Source organism: Oreochromis niloticus, linkage group LG20 (assembly GCF_001858045.2).
Source record: "Oreochromis niloticus isolate F11D_XX linkage group LG20, O_niloticus_UMD_NMBU, whole genome shotgun sequence".
Taxonomy (NCBI): domain Eukaryota; kingdom Metazoa; phylum Chordata; class Actinopteri; order Cichliformes; family Cichlidae; genus Oreochromis; species Oreochromis niloticus.
The window spans coordinates 12,170,745-12,183,270 of record NC_031984.2 but is presented as its reverse complement, the minus strand read 5'-3'; the positions used below and the strand labels follow the sequence as shown (position 1 = coordinate 12,183,270).

Sequence of the window (12,526 nt, the reverse complement as noted above, 5' to 3'; positions counted from 1 at the left end):
TGCCAGTTAATTACTGTTGTATAGGCGTAGAAGATGTTTTAATTAGCGTTCACATTTTTCAGGCACAGAGGCTCAGGATGCAATCAGGTGACATGCGCACTCGACCCTGTTACCGAGTTTGTTATGATAAGTCGAGGCCTCGGACTAAATTAGGAGCCAACCCCCCGTGTTTATCCGGGCGAATCCCGTAATGGAGGGCATGGACCTGGACCAGGAGCTCATGCAGAAATTCAGCTGCATGGGTACAACAGACAAAGATATCCTCATATCAGAATTTCAGAGACTTCTTGGGTTTCAGCTAAACCCCGCAGGATGCGCCTTCTTTCTGGACATGACCAACTGGTGAGCTCGGGGACTCGCATGGCCTGCTGTTTGGTTAATGTTAGATAATATATAATGTGTACCAGCTAGCTTTCTGTGTAGCAGCATTTTCTGTACAAAGATAGTCTGCCTGAAAAAAAACAAAAAAAACAAACAGCAGAAAATATCTCTGAAAGTTTTGTCCTCGCAGAACAAAAGCGTTTACGTTGGCCATAGAAGCGTCGGCTCAGTGACGGCTAACGACGTTGAAGAAGCGTAACTAGCTGAGTCAGTGTGACTCCGACTTTTGATTGTCTGTAACAGACATAGTGAAGGGTCGCAAGATTTGCATACCGGTGGAAAATTCCGTTGAAACAAATACTTTTTTGTTTAGGCACAACATAGCACCGAAGCGGATGCTGTATCTCATTAAAAAAAAAAAAAACATGTTTACGTGTGTTAGCCTGTTGTTAGTCACCACTTTTATTCTGAAAAGCTAGGATAGCTACAGGATAGCTAGCTAACTTAAACTGAACTAAACTGATAGTTAGGATTTCTTTTACAATCTTTTAACTTGTTATTCAGTGAGTTACATGAGTACCCTTTAAGGTACCCGTTACCTTTATTGTCGATACAACTACAGTAAAGTGTGTCTATACTTTATTACGTAACCCATCTACATTGAAGTTGCAGAGACGGAGCTCAAAGATCACTGGAGCTCAGAGATCTGGTTGCGCAAACCAGATCAATCGTAGCCGGACAGAATGTATTTCAGTTTTTTCACGTACGGAGGGTACTTGACAAGTCTTGTGTTTTTTAGGAAAAATGTGACTTCCGGTGGCATGTTTTAACAGTGAAACAATTCGCGGTGCCATTGCAGTGTACGGAAGCGAAAATGAATGTGCTGCTGAGGGGAAAGGCCATTTTGAAGTCATCCCAAAAATAGATTTCTCTGCGCATATGCGGCGCTGAGCCAGCTAATGCGGGTCTGTGGAAGATCAACCGTTCCAGCAGTGCGTTCACTGGGAGTGGGGCTGTTGTAGTATCACGTGATCTCGCTGCTCTGCAACGGGGTTTCTAAAAATAAAAACTGCTGGTTTATGGATGACCTGGTGTCACGGGAAGAACCCATCCTCAATGTGTCATACAGAAGCGTGATCTGTCTCCTTGTGATGCCTGATGATGGGGATGATTTTGTCAGTGTACAATTACTAACTTTAAAAAAGGAAAAAAAATAATCAAACCCCAAAATGGCTGAATTTAACCTTCACATATGTGGAAGGGCCTGTAGAATCATTTATTAACCAGCTGTAAAAACTAAGGCGTTACTTCTGCAAATGTATTATAAGTGAATATTTAGATTTACTCCAATTTCTGGTTTTTCCTTCTTAGGAATTTACAGGCAGCCATCGGAGCCTATTATGACTTTGAAAGTCCCAACATCAGTGCACCCTGCATGTCCTTTGTAAAGGATGTGACGATTGGTGAGGGTGAATCTGTTCCACCTGACACACCTTTCACAAAGACCTGGAGGATACAGAACACTGGTAAGTCAGCTAGAATAAGAATAACACTTGTAATGGAAAATAAAATAGTAACAGTGTTTCCCAATGGTTGACTGCTTTGACGGGATGGGTTGTCTGCAGTGGAAACCAATGTTGGTCTGTCCAGTTTTGGCTTTAGATGAGTAACACTTGTTGGGAGCTATTATTTTACTTTGAGTTGGCTAGAGAGTTGTTGTCAAGTGGAGTATAACTGTTTTTTCATCAGCATCACTCAGACATGCACATAAACACAGTGACAGCCATAGACTGAAGTCCGAAACCCAATGATTTCATTGGCAAAACAGTATGTCATTGGACAAAATGCAGCACTCAACTTGGGGGTGCTTAAAGACACTGTGGTCATATTTTAACAGATATGAACATTTGCAACCACACTGTAATGACTGCCTGAAGGTGTTTCTTCTTGCAGGTTGACCTGTGTGTAAGGCCAGTTTACATTTGTTATATCATCCTCCTAATAGCTGTACAGCTGTATTAATCCTGTGGAGGTACATAGGAAAAGAGTTGCAGATATTGCACAGGAAGTTTTGAAAAGTGCCTATTTTGCTCTGTCCTTCAGCACTCCTAACAAATAGCATGTTGAATCCAACTGCAAGCACAGTGCACGTGGCATCCTGTGCACAGGCCCTATTATGTTTTCAACACATCTCATTTTATTTGAATAAGGTGGCATTACATGTTACGTAACTTAGCTCTTTTGATTCGCTTTTCTTGTGTCATTTGCTCAAAAATGTTATGAAAAAAATGTAACTTTTCAAGCAACAGCAAATCACTTGTTTATTTAAATGCTGCAGCTCTGCCTCCAGCCAACCAAGGCATGGTATAAAAATATTCCAAAAGAATGAGGTAGTTGGTTGTGCAGCCGGCCATTCAATACTGATCTAAAATAGAAGCTGATCATTGGTTAGTAATCACTCTAATGTACATGAATACAGTTCGTAACAAGCAGAATGGTCTGTTTGTCTTCCAGGTGCAGAGTCATGGCCTCCAGGAGTTTCTCTGAAGTATGTTGGAGGAGATCAGTTCGGCCACATAAACATGGTGATGGTGCGTTCGCTAGACCCGCAGGAAATGACTGATGTCAGTGTGCAGATGCATAGTCCTGTATCTCCTGGCATGTACCAGGGCCAATGGAGAATGTGCACAGCTACCGGACTTTTCTATGGAGGTGAGAACTGCAACTTTACTTAAAAAATGTTAAATTGAGTTACTTATCGTGATGATAAGTAACTCAACTTTTATGATTTGGAGATTTATTTATATATTAACTTCTTTTTTTGTTTTTTAAAATGTTATCTATATAAGACAGTTTGTTATGTGTTTCCTGGTTGATTCTGATGGCATAGGATTAGGGGGACTTCATTCAGAGCTAAACAAGGGGTTGGAGCCATTAGTAATATATCAGCTGGTACAAAAAAGAGAGAGAACTAGAAATATTGGGTAGGAAGACATTAATACACCTACAGCTGGGGGATAACTTGCCTAAGGTGCAAGTAAGTTATCTTCAACAAATGGAATTTCTTGGAAAAAAAGAAAAAGTGACTCTAATGAAGTAACGTCATCTTTTTGTCATTCTAACCTACTGTTCAAGGTTTAGATTCTAGTGTGCCTGTACGCACCCAGCACTGGTTGAAACACTGCTACGCAGATGGTTATTCTTCAAAGCTTTGTTGGAATCTTATTTGGTCTTGGACTTTTAGACAGATAAGTCAAGCTATTTGTAGAGTGCCTTTGTTTGGGGGTTTTGGGCTTTGTTATGTATAGACAGAAAAAAAATGTTCAAATCAAGTAAATCTTATTTATATACCTTGGTATCACATTACAGTTTTGCCTCAAGGGGCTTTACACAGCACACAACAACCCTGTCATTAGACAGTTAATTAAATTAGTCACGTTTTGTTTATATGTGATTCATGGCTTACGTAAGCTGCTGACACTGAATTATACATGTCGTCCAGGCTTACTTTGTGTTGACTCTACAAAACCTAAAACCGTAGTCAGAGATAATGGTGTTTCAACAGTGGTTATCAGCTTTCTTTGTTATCTCAGACCTTTTGCTGATGGGATCGCTGTATATGACCTACTCCAGACAAGACTAGACTATGCATTTAGCATTAGTTACCATGGTGATCTAGGCAGGTAAAGCGAGAGCCACTGTTGTGATACTAACAGCTCGGACATTAGGATCAGCATACATTGCTAACCCATTAATTTCGCTACATAGTACAATGTGCTGTGTAGCAGTAACAGGCAATTATTAGCACTTTATCTTCATTAATGCAGATTAAGTGCTAGATCATTTTGTATGAATGTGCTGCAATAAAATGATTAATTATTTATCATTAAATTAATTGATGGATGTCTCTAAAGACTTCTCTACTTACAAATTAAGCTGGAGAGGGATGTTGAATTTAAACACTGGGCTTTAATATTTCATCTACCTGTTCATCACAATTATTTCCAACCTAAAATAGTTTCATGTTGACTTAAGGAGTAAGAAGAGGGCTGCAGATCAGAATCACATTAAATCTTTGAGGATGCAAGATGTAAAGTGTAGTCCAGCCTAATTATACTGTAAATATTTTGTAACAATTTGATTTATGGGTATTGGGAAAAATCCTTCATATAGATACAGGTTTAGTTACATGTTATCAACTCTATGATTATGTTTAAACACACCATTGTCTATTTACAGATGTAATTTGGGTGATCCTGAGTGTGGAGGTTGGAGGCCTCCTTGGTGTCACACAGCAGCTTTCCTCTTTTCAAGCTGAGTTCAACACCCAGCCTCATCGTAACCTGGAAGGAGATTATAACCCCTTCGCCTCACCAGAGAAAAACAAGTGCCCTAACAGCAACAACAACAGCCTTTGCGATGACAGCAACCATAGAGTTGCAGAGGAACATTGGGAGGGAAGCCCAAACCAGCTGCAGCAAGACCAGAATGGACTTTCACAAAACTCTGTGGATATATTAGCAAACAGTCTACAAAGCAATCTATCAGTAGTCTCTTGCAACCAGGTGAGACATGTCACAGAGCAACAACATTGTCCGTGCACGTTAATGAGGGTTGAAACTAATCACACTGAATCTTCTGTGAACAAAATAAAAAGTCAACATTTGCCTTTAACCTTTAATAGATTATCCTGAGTATTGGTGTGCTCAGAGCACGTATTTGAACTAAATGCAAAGTTTACCAGCTATAATTTTGTAATGTTGGCCAGGACACCTCCATGCTGTCGTTGGTATAGCACAGACTAATGTAGCTATACTGAAAAATATAGACTTTAGACACCGAAAGTCTGTAAAGCTGCTGTTTAGCAAATTCAATAGATTGGACTTTTTCTGCTCATGTCAGCACCTTTTAAAATATACTTTTAATGTTTGCAGTAGCTAAACAGGAAATACCCTACACCCCTAGTCACACAGGCATAGAGATTAGTTGGTGACGCCCTTGCTGAGTGGGTACTGGAAGTTGCTGGCAATCACTAAATTAGTTGCAGTGACTGTAAACTGTGAAGCTATGTTTTCAGTCTGTTGTTGGTCTACTACTACTTTTTTAAAAAAAAAATCCTTTCTTTGTTACAGGGTATACAGGAGCCCTATCCATTTGGGCACTCTTAAATCATGGGACTTGTGAAGGAGTGAAGCAGCACTAAAATCATACCTCTGGAGTCTGTCACACCAACAAAAGAAAGAAGAGGTTCGTCAGTAGAGAGTGGAGAGTGTGGAGATTCAAAAACACTTTATGCAAAGTCCAGTTAGACTGAATATCCGGAGGCCAACGCTCCTGACATGCAGCTCAACCAACATCCTGCACCCACTGTATGCACGTGTGAATGCTAAGTTAAAAATGAGTGCTATGAGTCTTCTGAGTGATAACTTTTTTTTTTTTTTTTTTTCTCAAAACAAATAATTTTTTTAGCAGTCAGAGTACCCATTAAACAAAGATGACAGGAGTGTGTGAATGTTTGTGTATTTGTGTGTGGATTGTGCAACATGAAAAAAGAGAATTTGGAGGAAAAGCCATTCACTTTGCCAACTGATTCTCCGGTTTCTACTCTGATTTACTGGTATGTTGATTGGGTTCGTGGACTCTTTGTTGTCTGGACTACTAAATTCCTGAAACATAATTTATGCATTTTTAAAGAAACAATATTTTCCTAAAGCTTATTTGAAGGTTAGATAAGTTTAAACTGTGTTTTTCATGCCACATACAGTATGACCAGTATTTCGTAAGCCGTTAGCTGGAAGTTTAGAAACAGTGCAGCTTATTTAAACAAGAGGGAATCAGCCAAATTGAAGCTAAGATCAGAGAAACACAAGTCTCATACATTAATTACAAATCTTTACTGACATAAATTTATTTTGTATTATTGGTAAATGTTCCCGACTTCATAGTTGGGTCATTAATTCGTACATTAATTCATAAAAAGTTTTAAAGAACTAGATTCCTGGAAAGTATAAGATGCGTAATTCAAGTCATATAAAGAGAAGTAAAGACATAGTTTTTCATTATGAATCCGTTTGGTGGTTTGTTTGTTTTTTGCGTTTTACTGCTCCAAATTCAACTTAAAGCGGTCTTGGAAATATTTTTAACATATTAATTTGAATGTAAATGATGAATGTAGAAGGGGAAAATTCTTTCAGAAACATATAAATTTACCCAAAGATTCTTAATGGGATATTTTCATTCAACTGGCAGTTTTATTCATATTATTGTTGGTTTTCATCTCGTTAAATTTATGTTTGAGAAGTTCCATTTAAAAGACTACAAATGGTCTCATTGATATTTCTCATTTAATCACACGCTTGATTATTTTTCTTTATCACCAATCAAATAACTGATTCATATCTTCTTTTTTTTTTTTTTTTAAGTAATGTTATTCAGCATTTACTTACTTGCTAATCTATGCACTGAGAAATGAGACCCCAATGGCAAGGCCTCAGTGTACCTTTTCTCCTTGGTAAGAAGGTGTGGTTTGTTTTTTGTTTTTTTTAAAGCTGTGTGTTAGATCCCTGTCATACCCTTTTATGTTGAGGCCTGTAACCTTGAGCGTGATGAGAGTTGATGTGAGAACACCGTTCAGCTGACACTTGAGGATCCATGAGATCTAAATGTTGCTTAGAACAATGTGCATTTCCTGTTAATAAAGAGAGAGATTAATGTTTATCTTGCTATCAGAGGTAGTTATTATCAATTTAATGTAATATTGCGAAGTTTCCACTGGCCAAAATGAATTGCAGAATGAATCGGTTGGCATTAGACTCAAACAGCAGCACATTTAGGTGAGTGAGACGCAGACAGATGAAAGCTTATTTCTGGTATGTTTGATGAATGTTTGTATGATTAAATTATCAGTGAAAATGAAAGCCTGTGTGGTCTTGCTTTTTCATGGTTTTATGAAGCGACTCACTAGCAGATTCCAAGATAGAAAATTAGAACTTTAAATAATGGCTATTATGATGGTGGCTGTATGTTTTACTATGAGAAAGTGTAAAGAATAAAAAAAAACCTCAGGAATATTTCCAGCACCTTGTTGAATCTATGACATGACAAATTAAGGCAGCTCTGAAGGCAAAAGTTTGTCCAACCCAGTGCTAGCAAGGTGTAACTAGTGAATGTACAAGGAACAAAAATGTGTAACAAAAATACTTGATTTCCTCGTTAATCTTCTTAAAAGGGCTTTGCCATCTGTGACAGATTTTTAAATGCTGAATATTAACTGAAAAAAAACTGAAACAGCAAGTTCTTCAGCCTATATAACAGCCTATATATATGACACATATATAAATATAACTTTCTTTAAAGTCTTGGTGTTTCGTGAACACATGACATAGGTTGGATGATACTAAAAAAGCTTATCAGACAATGTCAGCAATCTTTAATGATGTCTTTTTGACTGACTACTATTTATAATACAGTAATAATACAGAGTCTAACGATTTGAAACCTTGGATTACCGAACAACTAAAAATGTGCTTTTGAAAAAACTATATAAGAAGACTTTTCTAAATTCCACAATTTAAAAAATAAATTAACTTGAAATTAACGATGACATTCAGAAATTCTCTAAATTGCTCGGTGAGCTGAAATGTATTTATCAGACACATTGGGTATTTTTAAAGTAAAAATAGTCGCTACAAGTAATTGAAGTTGCTGCAGTGAGTTTATTTATGAAGGGCCAATGAGAAGAAAAGGAGAAAAGTTTAAAATGCTTGTTTGGAGTCCAAGATTTAAAAAGATGTGGTTGAAAATCGGCATAACACATCCACTAAAAGATCCACCTGAGTGTTGGACAGTCACATCCCGGAGCGGCATAACTGCTCGGCTTGCAGTGTAGCAGTATCAGGTCTCCTTTTCATGTATAGCGTAACCAGGGCATGACACACCTGTCTCAGGTAGATCCGGTGATCTCTCTAACGTTCTGCTAACTTCCATTCTGGGAAGTTCCCCATTAAGATGATTAATGCAGCAATGAAGTCCTTCGTCTTTAAAACATAACACTAATCTCCTTGATAATGTATCATTCTTTAATTTAAGACCTTTAGAAAAGATTCACTAAATAAATAGTTCAGTTTATTAAAAGTGGAATTTAGGTGGAATTTAGTGATCTTTGAAGGTAGATGCTTTCTGTTTTTCCAAGATTTGATGTAAAAAGTGTCTAGTGGGCTAAAAAAGAACCAGTCTGTGGCTCTTTCTTTGGCCTTGGCTCTTCAAGTGCCCCTCTAGTTTTAGAATTGCATTTTCTAATATTCCCATCCAGGTGTATTTAATTCAAAGTTGGGAAATGTTGTATTATTAAACCAGTCTTGATAAATAGCATTTTTTATGTGTCAGTGATATGGCATGGTTTATGCCCATGCTTGACAATAAAAATAAATAAATTGGTAGCATGTTATAATAATGTTGCACTATTAAGCATTAGTAAGGTATTAGCAAGTGCTTCATTCATCATCATATAGCATTACTGACTATTACTACCAGTGATGTCGTAGCAGTGGTAGCTGTAAATGATGTAACAGTAACAGATGGATAAACATATCTGTATTTATAGATAGCATAATAAAGCGGAGTAATGATAAATGATGAATTAAGAACTTGCTAATACCTTGCTAATTCCTTATAGTGTGACATTATGATAAAGTGCCATGCTAAATTAAATTAATGGTTTAATAACAAATAACTCCAAATCATGCTGTCTATAGGCAAAAAAACACACAGAGGCTACTTTTTTGTCAACAAACTTGTTTCCCTTTCAAACCAATATCGCAATATTGACACCATCACAACAAATTTGATTTGGGTTTTTCATCACTATCGTCATTATCTGTGATCATAATCATCTTTATGCATATTTAAATGAACTTGTTACATCAAGATGAACAGGCACTACACCAGTTAGGAGATAAAAGTACATCACTAACTATGAACATACATCTTCTAGACCGCTAATAAAGGGTTTCCACAACATGAGCTGCTGTCCCCTGTGTGCATAAGGAAGAGATCAACATAAAAAAGCATTTTACATGTACACCTTTTTACTGCCTCAACATGGTTAGGTCTCATTTTCAACTCAACACAGTTGTACAGTTACAATAGAATATAATCTTTAAATTACATCATCATATACAAATCTGACAGCGTGGGGTAACGTCACGCTTTTATGATACACTGACAATTCCATTGCAATAAAATTCATACAATATGGTACCTATTACTTAATATGTTTTCCATTGCTGTTATTTAATGAAACACATTTACATGTATAACACTACATTTTGTCTTAATAGTCAATCACTTGCATTTTTTTTGTGGTTTTTTTGTTACATTTACACAACTCATACACACTGGGTGATGGAGATGTTTTCCCTCAGAATATTAACCTGATAACGTGGATTATGCATTTGAACCTGTGTGTATTGTGTATGTATATCCTGCTTAATGCATGTGTGTGGAAGTGTGTGCGCATGTGCAAGTGTGTGCGCATGTGCATCGAGGATGTATGACATTTTTATGACAGGAGTTCTTTTTGCTATGCTGGACAGCTTTACTCTAAGACACAACTTGTGAGCTGGTGATGTGTTTCTCCTCATGTGTGAGACCCAAAACCTGTCAAATCCTATTCCAGACACAAAGCTAAACACATCTGACTGCTGTTAGTCCGGTGACATTTAAACTAAGTTATAAATAGCAATCTCCAATCTAATCAGATTTAGGTGCAACTGGTAGCAAGATAACTCACTAATCCACTTTTGATAAATGCAATTCCTGCTATGATTTTAATTTAAATGGTGCAAGATTTCAAAAATAACCATGTAATGCACCCTGTAAGTCATCCTGCATGCAGTGCAGTACTTGTGATATGTATTCCCAGTATTTTGTAACATGTTTTTTTTTTTGACAACTGAATTTTGATGGACTGTGAAGCAACTACAAGTTGATCTTCAGTGAAGCTGCTTCACACTGATATGGTAAATTATTGCACGGAGTGAAAACAGATAGTTGATGGTATTGGGTCGTTCTTTGGCTCAGCAGTAAAATGGGCCACATAACTAGTGCTTTTTGCTAGGCAAGGCTTTAAATGACAGTGGAGAACAATGCTTATACGACACGCCCTCGTTCAAGCCCAAACACTAGTACATTCATGTCCTGTTGGAGAGGCTTCAATCTTCAGACAACAGTCTGTAGCACAGTAACACACTGAGATGCCTCCACTGGCCCTTCACTCTGGAAGAAAAGTCCCCAGCATATGCACTGTTCAAAACCCTCCTCTCAAACTGCAGTAGAAACCTCATGATGACTTGATCCGCCTTCACTCTGAGGGAATGCATCAAGGGTCTTTCTCGTTATCAGTAGCGGGATATAGTAAGGAGTTACTGAACCAAGGATGAGAGCTTCTGTGAAAAATTGTAAATCCTTTCCATGATTTGCATGAAGATGGTTTTCTCAAAGGATTTGTGACTCTAAGAAAAACAGATGTTGAAAGCAAAACAAACCAACATAAAATCAGTTCATCAACAAGCTTTCTCTTGTGAAATTAGAAGCATGTGCATGTCCAGAAGCTTGTGATGCTAAGAAGTAATCTCTGCATTTGTAGTTGAAGTGTTGCATCAGGTTGGAGCCTAAACAAGGCTGCAGGATTCAGGGAATGCACGTTGTTGCATAGCACATGCTGCTATGCAAGTTCAGAAACAGTTAACACACGTAGCACTGCACACACTGGAAAAGAGGTTGGACCAAATCACAAAGAAAAAACAAACAAACAAACAAACAAAAAAACAAAAAGAGGATACTGTCAGTGGTACTTTTAAAACTACACAGCATTCCTGATGTGAGAATGATGGCTGACCGTACACAGCATTAAAAATGCTACACAAAATGGCATCACACTGTATATACACAATGCAGGTTAGAGAAGCTCATCTTTGTCAAATGGGTACAACTGATTATATTATCTTCCCATTTTCACAAGTGAACTCACTGCAGTTTAAATAAGCTGCATTATATTGTTAAATACAGCTACACAGACAAGCAATGTGTTCCTGCACTGTCTTGATGTTATAGTTGAGTGTGTATATACTGGAATAACTGCTGCTCCTGTTTTTAAATGTGTAAGTTCGCCCACCCCAAATGCTGGATAAAATATATTATACTGATATATTGTCTTTTAGGTTACTAAGTTTTATTTAGGCAAAACTGCTTGGCGCATCTGTTGGGCAAGGGATGTGTTGCTCTTAAGTCTCTGGCTATGTGCGGTGCAATTGGACGGGACAGTTCAAGCTGCCTCCAATGGCATGTCCTTGTCCAGTAATGTGACTAGATTGGCTCGACATAATTGGCTGGGTACAGTCCCTCTCTGCCGTTGTCCAAACGACCTCTACACCAGCCTTGCTCATCTTCATCCTCAGTCTTAGTCAGTTCATCGCCTGCAAAAGACAAATGATTCTTTAATCAGCACGCTCTTATGTTTCACTTAAATCTAAAGCAGAGCTATTCATCACAATATTTCCACATTTTCTCATTTATTATGTATTTTGAAAATAAATCACCGGAAGAAAAAAAAATCCCCACTCTAGTAAAATTTATGTTTTCTTTTTAGTCCCCCGAATGGGATGACTGAAAGTTACAGCTGAGGTACAGTTGCAAGGTAGAACCACCCAAAAGCTTTTTTTTTTTGCTGTAACAGTAAGCATAGTTTGTAAAATAACATTATATTGTATAAATGAGACTTTGAACTTTCCACCAAAACTATAAAATAGATTAAACCAAACAGGCCAGCAGCAGGTTAACTTAGCGTAGCGCAAACACCAGAAACATGAATAAACAGCGAGAGTGACATCAAATGTGTGCTGTGTTGGTAACACTGGTTAGTTGTGTATTTGTGCTTTAAGGTTGTTAGGGGAAAAAAGCAAAACTGTCCGACAGATAATATGTCAAAAAAACCACAACTTGTGTGTCTGTTTTTCACTTTCTTGTACAAGAATAACTTACACAGAATTTACAGCATATATATTATTATCTTATTTGTATATCCTCAGAGAATAAAGTATTCCTTTAGATCAAGGATGTCAAACTCATTTACATTGTGGGCCACATGCTGCCCACCTTGATTTTAAGTGGGCTGGATCAGTGAAGCTTCCCTTTCTCCCAGTGTAAT

General features: G+C 37.6%; 2 protein-coding genes across 7 annotated transcripts in view; one reads left to right on the top strand and one right to left on the bottom strand.

The window, feature by feature from the left end:
- The first annotated feature begins 78 nt into the window (after positions 1-78).
- LOC100702420 (uncharacterized protein C6orf106 homolog) lies at positions 79-7,238 on the top strand. Its single transcript, XM_005448597.4, has 5 exons — positions 79-342; positions 1,693-1,847; positions 2,836-3,033; positions 4,561-4,886; positions 5,454-7,238. The coding sequence occupies exons 1-5, from the start codon at positions 191-193 to the stop codon at positions 5,487-5,489; spliced, it is 867 nt and encodes a 288-aa protein (XP_005448654.1). The 5' UTR covers positions 79-190; the 3' UTR covers positions 5,490-7,238.
- Positions 7,239-9,097: 1,859 nt separating this feature from the next.
- pacsin1a (protein kinase C and casein kinase substrate in neurons 1a) overlaps positions 9,098-12,526 on the bottom strand; it is a 36,128-nt gene continuing 32,699 nt past the window's right edge. For all 6 annotated transcript variants that reach the window (XM_003438793.5, XM_005448595.4, XM_005448593.4 and 3 more), the window contains one exon: positions 9,098-11,795. In XM_003438793.5, coding sequence (XP_003438841.1) covers positions 11,686-11,795 — 110 coding nt within the window. In that variant the 3' untranslated portion in view covers positions 9,098-11,685. The remainder of the gene's footprint in view (positions 11,796-12,526) is intronic.